The sequence below is a fragment of the Ranitomeya variabilis genome, chromosome 6, assembly GCF_051348905.1.
Source record: "Ranitomeya variabilis isolate aRanVar5 chromosome 6, aRanVar5.hap1, whole genome shotgun sequence".
Lineage (NCBI taxonomy): Eukaryota > Metazoa > Chordata > Amphibia > Anura > Dendrobatidae > Ranitomeya > Ranitomeya variabilis.
The window spans coordinates 431,525,361-431,540,543 of NC_135237.1; the positions used below are offsets into that span (position 1 = coordinate 431,525,361).

General features: G+C 52.4%; 1 protein-coding gene across 2 annotated transcripts in view; it reads right to left on the bottom strand.

The window, feature by feature from the left end:
* Positions 1–15,183, bottom strand: part of KCTD1 (potassium channel tetramerization domain containing 1) — a 155,500-nt gene that overhangs the window by 58,808 nt on the left and 81,509 nt on the right. The window contains exon 1 of one of the 2 annotated variants that reach the window (XM_077270386.1): positions 4,895–6,837. The exons of the other annotated variant lie outside the window; for it this stretch is intronic. Coding sequence (XP_077126501.1) covers positions 4,895–6,643 — 1,749 coding nt within the window. The 5' untranslated portion in view covers positions 6,644–6,837. Of the gene's footprint in view, positions 1–4,894; positions 6,838–15,183 lie in introns of those variants that run through there. 2 annotated transcript variants of the gene reach the window in all.

The window sequence follows — 15,183 nt, forward strand, 5'->3', positions numbered from 1 at the left end:
CTGTACCCCCTCAATGTGGCTGGTACTTTGTGGGCGCAGTATGTGGACAGCTATACCCTCTCAGTGTGACTGGTACTTTGTGGGCGCAGTATGTGGACAGCTATACCCTCTCAGTGTGACTGGTACTTTGTGGGCGCAGTATGTGGATAGCTATACCCTCTCAGTTTGACTGGTACTTTGTGGGCACAGTATGTGGACAGCTATACCCTCTCAGTGTGACTGGTACTTTGTGGCGCAGTATGTGGACAGCTATACCCCCTTTGTGTGGCTGGTACTTTATGGGCACATTGTTTAGATAGCCATACCCTCAGTGTGTCTGTTACGTAGCACAGTGAGGGCAGTTACAATTTCTCAGTATGGCTGATACTTTGTGGGCAGCTATACCCCTATGTGGCTGGCACATTTGTAGGCACAGTATGTGGATAGCTATAATCTCTCAGTGTGGCTGTTACATAAGCAAAGTGTGAGGACAGCCCTACCCCCTCAGTGTGGCCAGTAATATGTGGGCACAGTGTGTGGACAGCTATACACCCTCAGTGTGGCTGGTACTTTGTGGGCACATTGTCAGGACAGTTATACCTCTCAGTTAGGCTGGTACTTTGTGTGCACATTGTGAGGACAGCTACCGTATATTCCCTCAGTGTGGCCGGTACATTGTTGGCCAAGTGTGATGACAGCTATAACACCTTGGTGTGACTGGTATTTTGTGGGTGCAGTATGTGGACAGCTATAGCCCCCTCAGTGTGGCTGGTACTTTGTGGGAACATTGTTTAGATAGCTATACCCTCAGCATGTTTGTTACGTAGCACAGTGAGGGCAGTTATACTTTCTCAGCATGGCTGAACATAGTGGGCAGCTATACCCCTACGTGGCAGGCAAATTTGTAGGCACAGTATGTGGATAGCTATAATCTCTCAGTATGGCTGTTACATAAGCAAAGTGTGAAGACAGCTCTACCCCCTCAGTGTGGCCAGTAATATGTGGGCACAATGTGTGGATACCTATACACCCTCAGAATGGCAGGTACTATGTGGGCACAGTGTGAGGACAGGTACTCTGTGGGCACAGTTTAAAGCCAGATACTATGTGGGCACAGTGTGAGGACAGGTACTATGTGGGCACGGTGTGAGGACAGGTACTATGTTTGTACAGTGAGGACAGGTACTATGTTGGCACTGTGTGGGGACAGATACTATGTTGGCACAGTGTGAGGACAGGTACTGTGTGGGCACAGTGTGAGGACAGGTACTGTGTGGGCACAGTGTGAGGACAGGTACTATGTGGGCACAGTGTGATGGCAGACACTATGTGGGCACAGTGTGATGACAGACACTATGTGGGCACAGTGTGAGGACAGACACTATGTGGGCACAGTGTGAGGACAGACACTATGTGGGCACAGTGTGAGGACAGACACTATGTGGGCACAATGTGAGGACAGGTACTGTGTGGGCACTGTGTGAGGACAGGTACTATGTTGGCACAGGGTTAGGACAGGTACTATGTGGGCACAGTGTGAAGACAGGTACTATGTTGGCACTGTGTGAGGACAGGTATTGTGTGGGCACAGTGTGAGGACAGATACTATGTTAGCACAGTGTGAGGACAGGTACTATGTGGGCACAGTGTGATGACAGACACTATGTGGGCACAGTGTGATGACAGACACTATGTGGGCACAGTGTGAGGACAGACACTATGTGGGCACAATGTGAGGACAGGTACTGTGTGGGCACTGTGTGAGAGGACAGGTACTATGCGGGCACTGTGTGAGGAAGGTACTATGAGGGCACAGTGTGAGAATAGGTACCATGTGGGCACAGTGTGAGGACAGGTACTATGTGGGCACAGTGTGAGAATAGGTACCATGTGGGCACAGTGTGAGGATAGGTACTATGTGAGGACAGGTACTATCTGGGCACAGTGTGAGGTCAGGTACTATGTGGGCACACTGTGAGGACAGTAACTATGTGGGCACAGTGTGAGAATAGGTACCATGTGGGCACAGTGAGGATAGGTACTATGTGAGGACAGGTACTATGTGGGCACAGTGTGAGGTCAGGTACTATGTGGGCACAGTGTGAGGACAGGTAGTATGTGGGACAGTGTGAGGACAGGTACTATGTGGGTACAGTGCGAAGTTAGGTACTATGTGGGCACAGTGTGAGGACAGGTAGTATGTGGCACAGTGTGAGGACAGGTACTATGTGGGCACAGTGTGAGGTCAGGTACTATGTGGGCACAGTGTGAGGACAGGTACAATGTAGGGCACAGTATCAGGATAGGTACTATGTGATGAGGACAGGTACTATGTGGGCACAGTGTGAGGTCAGGTACTGTGTGGGCACAGTGTGAGGTCAGGTACTATGTGGGCACAGTGTGAGGTCAGGTACTATGTGGGCACAGTGTGGTCAGGTACTACATGGGCACAGTGTGAGGACAGGTACTATGTGGGCACAGTGTGAGGTCAGGTACTATGTGGGCACAGTGTGAGGACAGGTACTATGTGGGCACAGTTTAAGGACAGGTACTATGTGGACACAGTGTAAGGACAGGTACTATGTGGGCACAGTATGAGGACAGGTACTCTGTGGGCACAGTGTGAGGACAGGTACTATGTGAGCACAGTGTGAGGACAGGTACTATGTGAGCACAGTGTGAGGACAGGTACTATGTGGGCACAGTATGAGGTCAGGTACTATGTGGGCACAGTGTGAGGTCAGGTACTATGTGGGCACAGTATGAGGTCAGGTACTATGTGGGCACAGTGTGAGGACAGGTACTCTGTGGGCACAGTGTGAGAATAGGCACCATGTGGGCACAGTGTGAGGATAGGTACTATGTGAGGACAGGTACTATGTGGGCACAGTGTGAGGACAGGTACTACATGGGCACAGTGTGAGGACAGGTACTATGTGGGCACAGTGTGAGGTCAGGTACTATGTGGGCACAGTGTGAGGACAGGTACTATGTGGGCACAGTGTGAGGACAGGTACTATGTGGGCACAGTGTGAGAATAGGTAGTATGTCAGGACAGGTACTATGTGGGCACAGTGTGAGGTCAGGTACTATGTGGGCACAGTGTGAGGACAGGTACTATGTGGGCACAGTGTGAGGATAGGTACTATGTGGGCACAGTGTGAGATCAGGTACTATGTGGGCACAGTGTGAGGACAGGTACTATGTGGGCACAGTGTGAGGACAGGTACTATGTGGGCACAGTGTAAGGACAGGTACTATGTGGGCACAGTGTAAGGACAGGTACTATGTGGGCACAGTGCAAGGACAGGTACTATGTGAGCACAGTGTGAGGACAGGTACTATGTGGGCACAGTGTGAGGATAGGTACTATGTGAGGACAGGTACTACGTGGGCACAGTGTGAGGACAGGTACTATGTGAGCACAGTGTGAGGACAGGTAATATGTGGGCACAGTGTGAGGACAGGTACTATGTGAGGACAGGTACTATGTGGGCACAATGTCAGGACAGGTACTATGTGGGCACAGTGTGGGCAGCCATACCCCTTCCCCGATGTCGCCGGTACCTGTGCCCCTGCTTATACACCACCGTAAATGAGCCAGTCATATATTACCTGTACAGGGGTATGTCAGGACAGGTACTATGTGGGCACAGTGTGAGGTCAGGTACTATGTGGGCACAGTGTGAGGACAGGTACTATGTGGGCACAGTGTGAGGTCAGGTACTATGTGGGCACAGTGTGAGGACAGGTACTATGTGGGCACAGTTTAAGGACAGGTACTATGTGGGCACAGTGTAAGGACAGGTACTATGTGGGCACAGTGTAAGGACAGGTACTATGTGAGCACAGTGTGAGGACAGGTACTATGTGGGCACAGTGTGAGGATAGGTACTATGTGAGGACAGGTACTACGTGGGCACAGTGTGAGGACAGGTACTATGTGAGCACAGTGTGAGGACAGGTACTATGTGGGCACAGTATGAGGTGAGGTACTATGTGGGCACAGTGTGAGGTCAGGTACTATGTGGGCACAGTGTGAGGACAGGTACTATGTGGGCACACTGTGAGGACAGGTACTATGTGGGCACAGTATGAGGACAGGTACTCTGTGGGCACAGTGTGAGGACAGGTACTATGTGAGCACAGTGTGAGGACAGGTACTATGTGGGCACAGTATGAGGTCAGGTACTATGTGGGCACAGTGTGAGGTCAGGTACTATGTGGGCACAGTGTGAGGACAGGAACTATGTGGGCACAGTGTGAGGTCAGGTACTATGTGGGCACAGTGTGAGGACAGGTACTCTGTGGGCACAGTGTGAGAATAGGCACCATGTGGGCACAGTGTGAGGATAGGTACTATGTGAGGACAGGTACTATGTGGGCACAGTGTGAGGACAGGTACTACATGGGCACAGTGTGAGGACAGGTACTATGTGGGCACAGTGTGAGGTCAGGTACTATGTGGGCACAGTGTGAGGACAGGTACTATGTGGGCACAGTGTGAGGACAGGTACTATGTGGGCACAGTGTGAGAATAGGTAGTATGTCAGGACAGGTACTATGTGGGCACAGTGTGAGGTCAGGTACTATGTGGGCACAGTGTGAGGACAGGTACTATGTGGGCACAGTGTGAGGATAGGTACTATGTGGGCACAGTGTGAGGACAGGTACTATGTGGGCACAGTGTGAGGATAGGTACTATGTGAGGACAGGTACTACGTGGGCACAGTGTGAGGACAGGTACTATGTGAGCACAGTGTGAGGACAGGTAATATGTGGGCACAGTGTGAGGACAGGTACTATGTGGGCACACTATGTGGGCACAGTGTGGGCAGCCATACCCCTTCCCCGATGTCGCCGGTACCTGTGCCCCTGCTTATACACCACCCTAAATGAGCCAGTCATATATTACCTGTACAGGGGTGAGAACTGCCGGGGAAGTGACCGCAGGGGCGGCTGTCAGCACCAGGTGACCATTGGTTTCCGGACAGGGGGGCTGAGGGTCGTTCTTGACAGACACCAGCATGGCACTGTCTGGGGGCTCTGCGGGCCGCAGTCTCTTGGGGGAGGGCGGGCTGCAGGTGCCCCTGGGTGGGTTGGCCTCGTACAGCGGCCTCTTGGTGGGCAGTTCGGTCTTGAGGTCAGGCAGGCTGCCGGACTTGGGCAGGATGTAGGCGTTGGCAGCCAGCTGGGCGGCCCTGTGCCTGGCACCGTTCATACTGTCCATGAAGTAGGGGGGCCCCAGCTTGGTGCCAATGCCAGCTATGCTGTTGAGTGTGGCCACGGACACGGCCCCGATGCAGTGGTTGGTGTAGGTCTTGGACAGCTTGGCGGCCTTGGACAGCATCTGCATGCGGGTGCCCAGCAGGTTCTTGCCGATGGCCTTGTTCTCGTACCAGGTGATGTCGGCCTCGCTGCAGTGGTCCCGGGGCCGCTGGAAGAACGCTTTGCACAGAGGGTTGCGCTTGGCCAGGTACTTGACGAAGCTGGCATAGGGGCAGAACTCGGTGCCAGTCTCGTACATGCGGGGCAGGTTCTCCTCGTCGCCGTCCGTCGTGGCGGCTCCGCCGGGCGCTCCGCGCTTCTTGCCCCATGACGAGGAGCGGGACTTGTGATAGGGCCCCAGCGCCTTGAAGTAGACGAAGCGCCGGCCGTCCTCGTCCATGGCCAGGCCGAACGAGTCCTCCTCCAGCTCCCGCTGGTTCTCCCGGCCCCGGGTGCAGAAGTACATGCAGGTCTCGAACCAGACCTTGTTGAGGAGCCCGAACGGCGTGGCCGCGCTGAAGACGCAGGACGTGTAGAGCTTGCGCAGGTCCGCGCGGGTGATCGCCTGCTTCTGCACCACGGGGCCGGCGCCCTGCTCCTCCAGCTTGCGGATGACCGCGGCCAGGGTGAGGTTGGCGCTCCGCAGCTCCGGGTCCTTGGTGAGGTCCAGGGTGCGGCAGTAGGGCGGCTCGTTCAGGTAGCGGTTCAGGGACGAGCGGATGCTGATGAGGGAAGACTTGCTGTACAGCTGGCCGCTCTTGGACCGCGCCTCGGCGTAGAAGGAGCGCAGCACCCGGCACAGCGCCTCCTTGTCCATGCTCTCGAAGTCCGGGCTCTGCGCCTTCTCGCTCAGGTACTCCCGGAAGATGCGCACGGCGTAGCGGGTGGCCAGGCGCGTGTTCTCGCTGAGCCGGGCCCGCTCGGGGCGCTCGGAGGATGGGGACCCCGCACAGCCGGCACCGTCCACTCCGCCCCCGGCTGCCCCGAGCTGCAGCAGCAGAGGCTCCACATCCTCCACCACCATCCCGGGGCGCAGGCCGGGCGGCAGCAGCGGAGCGGACAGATGCGGGACCAAGCCCGCCGTGCCCCGGTACGGGCTCTCCAGCAGCGCCGCGTCCTCCCACTCCAGCTGGATCTCCTCATCATCCTCATCGTCCTCCAGATCCTCGTCCTCCTCCTCCAGCAGCAGCAGCTCGTCCTCCTCATCCTCCCCGGTGATCTGCACCTCCCGAATCTCATCCTCATCCTCCTCTTCTTCTTCTTCTTCTTCTTCTTCGTCCTCCTCACCCGCGCTGCCCGGCTGTAAGCGGTGCTGAGCCGCCCGGGGCTGGGCGTGCAGGGGGTCGCTGTCTGCGGTGCCGGGGTTGCAGTCGCCGCTGCCAGGCATCCTCGCCATATTGCTCTTTATTCCCCGCTGCCTGCTGTGTATAGGAGGCTGTGCCGCCTCTCTCTGCCAGTCCCCGGGCCCGGGCGCATGCGCTATATTGGACCGCGGCTGCCTGGGTGTAATGACCTTCACAGACCGGGGGGAGGGGACGGGGAGGACGGAGGCGGGCGGCGGTGGGGACAGCCTGTGCCCGGGGAGGAGGAGGCCGCTGCACCGCGGCTGCTTGTTGTTATTATGGCTGCACGTGTACTGACGCTCCTGAGATACAGTCAGTGTGCCCTGTACAGCTCCGTGCCGCCCTGCCTTCTACAGCTGCTGTGCCACATTGCCACTCCTGCCTTCTACAGCTGCTGTGCCACATTGCCACTCCTGCCTTCTACAGCTGTGATGCCACACTGCCACCCCTGCCTTCTACAGCTGCTGTGCCACACTGCCACCCCTGCCTTCTACAGCTGTGATGCCACACTGCCACCCCTGCCTTCTACAGCTGTGATGCCACACTGCCACCCCTGCCTTCGACAGCTGCTGTGCCACACTGCCACCCCTGCCTTCTACAGCTGTGATGCCACACTGCCACCCCTGCCTTCTACAGCTGCATTGGTACACTGCCACCCTGCCCTCCACAGCTGCAGTGCCACCCTGCCCTGTACAACTGTGGCACCACACTGCCACCCTGCCTTCTACAGGTGCCTGCCACACTGCCCTCTGCAGCTGCTGTGCCACACTGCCACCCCTGCCCTCAACAGCTGCCTGCCACACTGCCCTCTGCAGCTGCTGTGCCACACTGCCACCCCTGCCCTCAACAGCTGCTGTGCCACACTGCCCTCTACAGCTGCGGTGCCACACTGCCCTTCCACAGCTGCGGTGCCACACTGCCCCTCTACAGCTGCGGTGCCACACTGCCCCTCTACAGCTGCGGTGCCACACTGCCCCTCTACAGCTGCGGTGCCACACTGCCCTCTACAGCTGCGGTGCCACACTGCCCTCTACAGCTGCGGTGCCACACTGCCCTCTACAGCTGCGGTGCCACACTGCCCTTCCACAGCTGCGGTGCCACACTGCCCCTCTACAGCTGCGGTGCCACATTGCCCCTCTACAGCTGCGGTGCCACACTGCCCCTCTACAGCTGCGGTGCCACACTGCCCTCTACAGCTGCGGTGCCACACTGCCCTCTACAGCTGCGGTGCCACACTGCCCCCTCTACAGCTGCGGTGCCACACTGCCCTCTACAGCTGCGGTGCCACACTGCCACCCTGCCTTCTACAGCTGCCTGCCACACTGCCCTCTGCAGCTGCTGTACCACACTGCCACCCCTGCCCTCAACAGCTGCCTGCCACACTGCCCTCTGCAGCTGCTGTGCCACACTGCCACCCCTGCCCTCAACAGCTGCTGTGCCACACTGCCCTCTACACAGCTGCGGTGCCACACTGCCCTCTACAGCTGCGGTGCCACACTGCCCTTCCACAGCTGCGGTGCCACACTGCCCCTCTACAGCTGCGGTGCCACATTGCCCCTCTACAGCTGCGGTGCCACACTGCCCCTCTACAGCTGCGGTGCCACACTGCCCTCTACAGCTGCGGTGCCACACTGCCCTCTACAGCTGCGGTGCCACACTGCCCTTCCACAGCTGCGGTGCCACACTGCCCTCTACAGCTGCGGTGCCACACTGCCCTCTACAGCTGCGGTGCCACACTGCCCTTCCACAGCTGCGGTGCCACACTGCCCCTCTACAGCTGCGGTGCCACACTGCCCCTCTACAGCTGCGGTGCCACACTGCCCCTCTACAGCTGCGGTGCCACACTGCCCTCTACAGCTGCGGTGCCACACTGCCCTCTACAGCTGCGGTGCCACACTGCCCCCTCTACAGCTGCTGTGCCACACTGCTTTTTCTCTGCTCTGCTCCTCTTGACCAATAGGTCTGTCTCTATGCATGTAGGGAGAGACCGGTGGGAGTGCGCAGTCAGAAGACATCGGGGATCAGCCTCGAGAACCAGTCATACTATTTTGTGAGCAAAAAATATAAAGGTATGTCTATGCAGCCACGGTTTTATCATGTTCTCTACATTTCCTATTAAACAGTAAAGGTACCTTCACACAAAACGACGCTGCAGCGATAGCGACAACGATGCCGATCGCTGCAGCGTCACTTTTTGATCGCTGGAGAGCTGTCACACAGACCGCTCTCCAGCGACCAACGATGCCGAGGTCCCCGGGTAACCAGGGTAAACATCGGGTTACTAAGCGCAGGGCCGCGCTTAGTAACCCGATGTTTACCCTGGTTACCATCGTAAAAGTAAAAAAAAACAAACAGTACATACTCACCATCTGATGTCCGTCAGGTCCCTTGCCGTCTGCTTCCTGCTCTGACTGAGTGCCGCCGTACAGTGAGAGCAGAGCACAGCGGTGACGTCACCGCTGTGCTGTACTTTCACTTTCACTTTGCGGCGCTCAGTCAGTGTGGGAAGCAGACGGCAATGGACCTGACGGACATCAGATGGTGAGTATGTACTGTTTGGTTTTTTTTACGTTTACGCTGGTAACCAGGGTAAACATCGGGTTACTAAGCGCGGCCCTGCGCTTAGTAACCCGATGTTTACCCTTGTTACCAGTGTAAAATATCGCTGGTATCGTTGCTTTTGCTGTCAAACACAACGATACACGGTGATCGGACGACCAAATAAAGTTCTGAACTTTATTCAGCGACCAGCTACATCACAGCAGGATCCTGATCGCTGCTGCGTGTCAAACTAAACGATATCGCTAGCCAGGACGCTGCAACGTCACAGATCGCTAGCGATATCGTTACAAAGTCGTTTTGTGTGAAGGTACCTTAAAGCTTTGAAGACACTATTTATATATTACTAGATGGTGGCCCGATTCTAACGCATCAGGTATTCTAGAATATGTATGTAGTTTATTTATGAAGATTTCAGAATAATGCAATGAATACACAGGATTCGGCCGGCCGGACGTGACCAATTAGCGAAGCTTGGTTCAAATCCCGCGCCAATTCGCAGCCGGACTGCGTCTGTCGCTGATTGTTCACAGCCGGCAGGGCGCGACCAATCAGTGAAGCCAGGGCCAGCTCCAGGTTTTTGAGGGCCCCGGGCGAAAGAGTCTCACAGCCCACGTAGCATATAACAGCCCACTTAGTATATAGCACAGCCACGTAGTATGTTATGGTTCTCAATGGCAAGAGAACATAGCCCAGCAAACATAAGTCCTAGCTCTTGGAAGGATGGAAACTAAACTGACCATGAACTAAACCTGCCGCACAACTAACAGTAGCCGGGTAGCGTTGCCTACGTTTTTTATCCCTAGACGCCCAGCGCCGGCCGGAGGACTAACTAATCCTGGCAGAGGAAAATATAGTCCTGGCTCACCTCTAGAGAAATTTCCCCGATAGGCAGACAGAGGCCCCCACATATATTGGCGGTGATTTTAGATGAAATGACAAACGTAGTATGAAAATAGGTTTAGCAAAATTGAGGTCCGCTTACTAGATAGCAGGAAGATAGAAAGGGCACTTTCATGGTCAGCTGAAAACCCTATCAAAATACCATCCTGAAATTACTTTAAGACTCTAGTATTAACTCATAACATCAGAGTGGCAATTTCAGATCACAAGAGCTTTCCAGACACAGAAACGAAACTACAGCTGTGAACTGGAACAAAATGCAAAAACAAACGAGGACAAAAGTCCAACTTATCTGGGAGTTGTCTAGCAGCAGGAACATGCACAGAAAGGCTTCTGATTACAATGTTGACCGGCATGGAAGTGACAGAGGAGCAAGGTTAAATAGCGACTCCCACATCCTGATGGAAACAGGTGAACAGAGGGGATGATGCACACCAGTTCAATTCCACCAGTGGCCACCGGGGGAGCCCAAAATCCAATTTCACAACAGTACCCCCCCCTCAAGGAGGGGGCACCGAACCCTCACCAGAACCACCAGGGCGATCAGGATGAGCCCTATGAAAGGCACGGACCAGATCGGAGGCATGAACATCAGAGGCAGTCACCCAAGAATTATCCTCCTGACCGTATCCCTTCCATTTGACCAGATACTGGAGTTTCCGTCTGGAAACACGGGAGTCCAAGATTTTTTCCACAACGTACTCCAACTCGCCCTCAACCAACACCGGAGCAGGAGGCTCAACGGAAGGCACAACCGGTACCTCATACCTGCGCAACAATGACCGATGAAAAACATTATGAATAGAAAAAGATGCAGGGAGGTCCAAACGGAAGGACACAGGGTTAAGAATCTCCAATATCTTGTACGGGCCGATGAACCGAGGCTTAAACTTAGGAGAAGAAACCCTCATAGGGACAAAACGAGAAGACAACCACACCAAGTCCCCAACACAAAGCCGAGGACCAACCCGACGCCGGCGGTTGGCAAAAAGCTGAGTCTTCTGGGACAACTTCAAATTGTCCACTACCTGCCCCCAAATCTGATGCAACCTCTCCACCACAGCATCCACTCCAGGACAATCCGAAAAAATCAAAATATCATCCAGATACACAATCATAAATTTATCCAAATAATCACGGAAAATGTCATGCATAAAGGACTGAAAGACTGAAGGGGCATTTGAAAGACCAAAAGGCATCACCAAATACTCAAAGTGGCCCTCGGGCGTATTAAATGCGGTCTTCCACTCATCCCCCTGCTTAATTCGCACCAAATTATACGCCCCACGGAGATCTATCTTAGAGAACCACTTGGCCCCCTTTATGCGAGCAAACAAATCAGTCAACAGTGGCAACGGATATTGATATTTAACCGTGATTTTATTCAAAAGCCGATAATCAATACACGGTCTTAAAGAGCCATCTTTCTTAGCCACAAAGAAAAAACCGGCTCCTAAGGGAGATGACGAAGGACGAATATGTCCCTTTTCCAAGGACTCCTTTATATATTCTCGCATAGCAGCATGTTCAGGCACAGACAGATTAAATAAACGACCCTTAGGGTATTTACTACCCGGAATCAAATCTATGGCACAATCGCACTCCCGGTGCGGAGGTAATGAACCAAGCTTAGGTTCTTCAAAAACGTCACGATATTCAGTCAAGAATTCAGGAATCTCAGAGGGAATAGATGATGAAATGGAAACCACAGGTACGTCCCCATGCGTCCCCTTACATCCCCAGCTTAACACAGACATAGCTTTCCAGTCAAGGACTGGGTTATGAGATTGCAGCCATGGCAATCCAAGCACCAACACATCATGTAGGTTATACAGCACAAGAAAGCGAATAATCTCCTGATGATCCGGATTAATCCGCATAGTTACTTGTGTCCAGTATTGTGGTTTATTACTAGCCAATGGGGTGGAGTCAATCCCCTTCAGGGGTATAGGAGTTTCAAGAGGCTCCAAATCATACCCACAGCGTTTGGCAAAGGACCAATCCATAAGACTCAAAGCGGCGCCAGAGTCGACATAGGCATCCGCGGTAATAGATGATAAAGAACAAATCAGGGTCACAGATAGAATAAACTTAGACTGTAAAGTGCCAATTGAAACAGACTTATCAAGCTTCTTAGTACGCTTAGAGCATGCTGATATAACATGAGTTGAATCACCGCAATAGAAGCACAACCCATTTTTTCGTCTTAAATTCTGCCGTTCACTTCTGGACAGAATTCTATCACATTGCATATTCTCTGGCGTCTTCTCCGTAGACACCGCCAAATGGTGCACAGGTTTGCGCTCCCGCAGACGCCTATCGATCTGGATAGCCATTGTCATGGACTCATTCAGACCCGCAGGCACAGGGAACCCCACCATAACATCCTTAATGGCATCAGAGAGACCCTCTCTGAAATTCGCCGCCAGGGCGCACTCATTCCACTGAGTAAGCACAGCCCATTTACGGAATTTCTGGCAGTATATTTCAGCTTCGTCTTGCCCCTGAGATAGGGACATCAAGGCCTTTTCCGCCTGAAGCTCTAACTGAGGTTCCTCATAAAGCAACCCCAAGGCCAGAAAAAACGCATCCACATTGAGCAACGCAGGATCCCCTGGAGCCAATGCAAAAGCCCAATCCTGAGGGTCGCCCCGGAGCAAGGAAATCACAATCCTGACCTGCTGAGCAGGATCTCCAGCAGAGCGAGATTTCAGGGACAAAAACAACTTGCAATTATTTTTGAAATTTTGAAAGCAAGATCTATTCCCCGAGAAAAATTCAGGCAAAGGAATTCTAGGTTCAGATATAGGAACATGAACAACAAAATCTTGTAAATTTTGAACTTTCGTGGTGAGATTATTCAAACCTGCAGCTAAACTCTGAATATCCATTTTAAACAGGTGAACACAGAGCCATTCCAGGTTTAGAAGGAGAGAGAGAGAGAGAAAGGCTGCAATATAGGCAGACTTGCAAGAGATTCAATTACAAGCACACTCAGAACTGAAGGGAAGGGAAAAAAAAAAAAAAAAAAAATCTTCAGCAGACTTCTCTTTTCTCTCCTTTCTCTGTCAATTAATTTAACCCTTTTTGGCCGGTCAAACTGTTATGGTTCTCAATGGCAAGAGGACATAGCCCAGCAAACATAAGTCCTAGCTCTTGGAAGGATGGAAACTAAACTGACCATGAACTAAACCTGCCGCACAACTAACAGTAGCCGGGTAGCGTTGCCTACGTTTTTTATCCCTAGACGCCCAGCGCCGGCCGGAGGACTAACTAATCCTGGCAGAGGAAAATATAGTCCTGGCTCACCTCTAGAGAAATTTCCCCGATAGGCAGACAGAGGCCCCCACATATATTGGCGGTGATTTTAGATGAAATGACAAACGTAGTATGAAAATAGGTTTAGCAAAATTGAGGTCCGCTTACTAGATAGCAGGAAGATAGAAAGGGCACTTTCATGGTCAGCTGAAAACCCTATCAAAATACCATCCTGAAATTACTTTAAGACTCTAGTATTAACTCATAACATCAGAGTGGCAATTTCAGATCACAAGAGCTTTCCAGACACAGAAACGAAACTACAGCTGTGAACTGGAACAAAATGCAAAAACAAACGAGGACAAAAGTCCAACTTATCTGGGAGTTGTCTAGCAGCAGGAACATGCACAGAAAGGCTTCTGATTACAATGTTGACCGGCATGGAAGTGACAGAGGAGCAAGGTTAAATAGCGACTCCCACATCCTGATGGAAACAGGTGAACAGAGGGGATGATGCACACCAGTTCAATTCCACCAGTGGCCACCGGGGGAGCCCAAAATCCAATTTCACAACAGTAGTATATAGCAAAACAACATAGTATATAACAGCCATGTAGTATATAGCACAGCCACGTAGTATATAGCACAGCCCACGCATTATATAACAGCCCGCGTAGTATATAGCACAGCCCACGTATTATATAGCACAGCCCACGCAGTATATAACAGCCTACACAGTATATAGCACAGCCCATGTAGTATATAGCACAGCCCACGCAGTATATAACACAGCCCACATAGTATATAACAGCCACGTAGTATATAGCACAGCCACATAGTATATAGCACAGTCACATAGTATATTGCACAGCCACGGAGTATATAGCACAGCCCACGTAGTATATAGCACAGCCCACATAGTATATAGCACAGCCCACATAGTATATAACACAGCCCACGCAGTATATAACAGCCCACGTAGTATATAACAGCCCACATAGTATATAACACAGCCCACGCAGTATATAACACAGCCCACGCAGTATATAACAGCCCACACAGTATATAACACAGCCCACATAGTATATAGCACAGCAACGTAGTATATAACACAGCCCACGCAGTATATAACAGCCCACTTAGTATATAACAGCCCATGTAGTATATAGCAATGTGGGCACCATATCCCTGTTAAAAAAATAATTAAAATAAAAAATAGTTATATACTTACCTTCCAGCGGCCCCCGGATCCAGCCCAGGCCTTTAGCGATGCTCCTCGCGACGCTCCGTTCCCAGTAATGCCTTGCGGCAATAACCCATGATGATGTAGCGGTCTCACGAGACCGCTACGTCATCTGGGGTCATTGCCTCAATGCATTCTTGGGACCGGAGCGTCACGAGGAACTGGAAAGGCTGCCGCGGACGCCGGAAGGTGAGAATATAATGATTTTTTTTTTTAATTATTTTTAACATGTTTTTACTATTGATGCTGCATAGGCAGCATCAATAGTAAAAAGTTGGTCACACGGTTAACGGCAGCGTTAACAGACTGCTAAAACGCTATGTGGGCGCTGACTGGAGGGGAGTATGGAGGGGGCACTGACTGGAGGGGAGTATGGAGGGGCCAATTCGCGGCCAGACTGTGCCTGTCGCTGATTGGTCGCGCCCAGCCGGCTGCGACCAATCAGCGACCTGGGATTTCCGTGACAGACAGACAGACGAAAGTGGACCGTAGACATATATATAGATATGATATGAAGACACTTAGTCCACTTCTAGCAATTTTTCAATTTTTCACATCATAAGTAACGCCTTCTACCATCTAAAACATTTGTGTGATCATGTCTGCATGTGTGTGCAATATTTAGAGCGC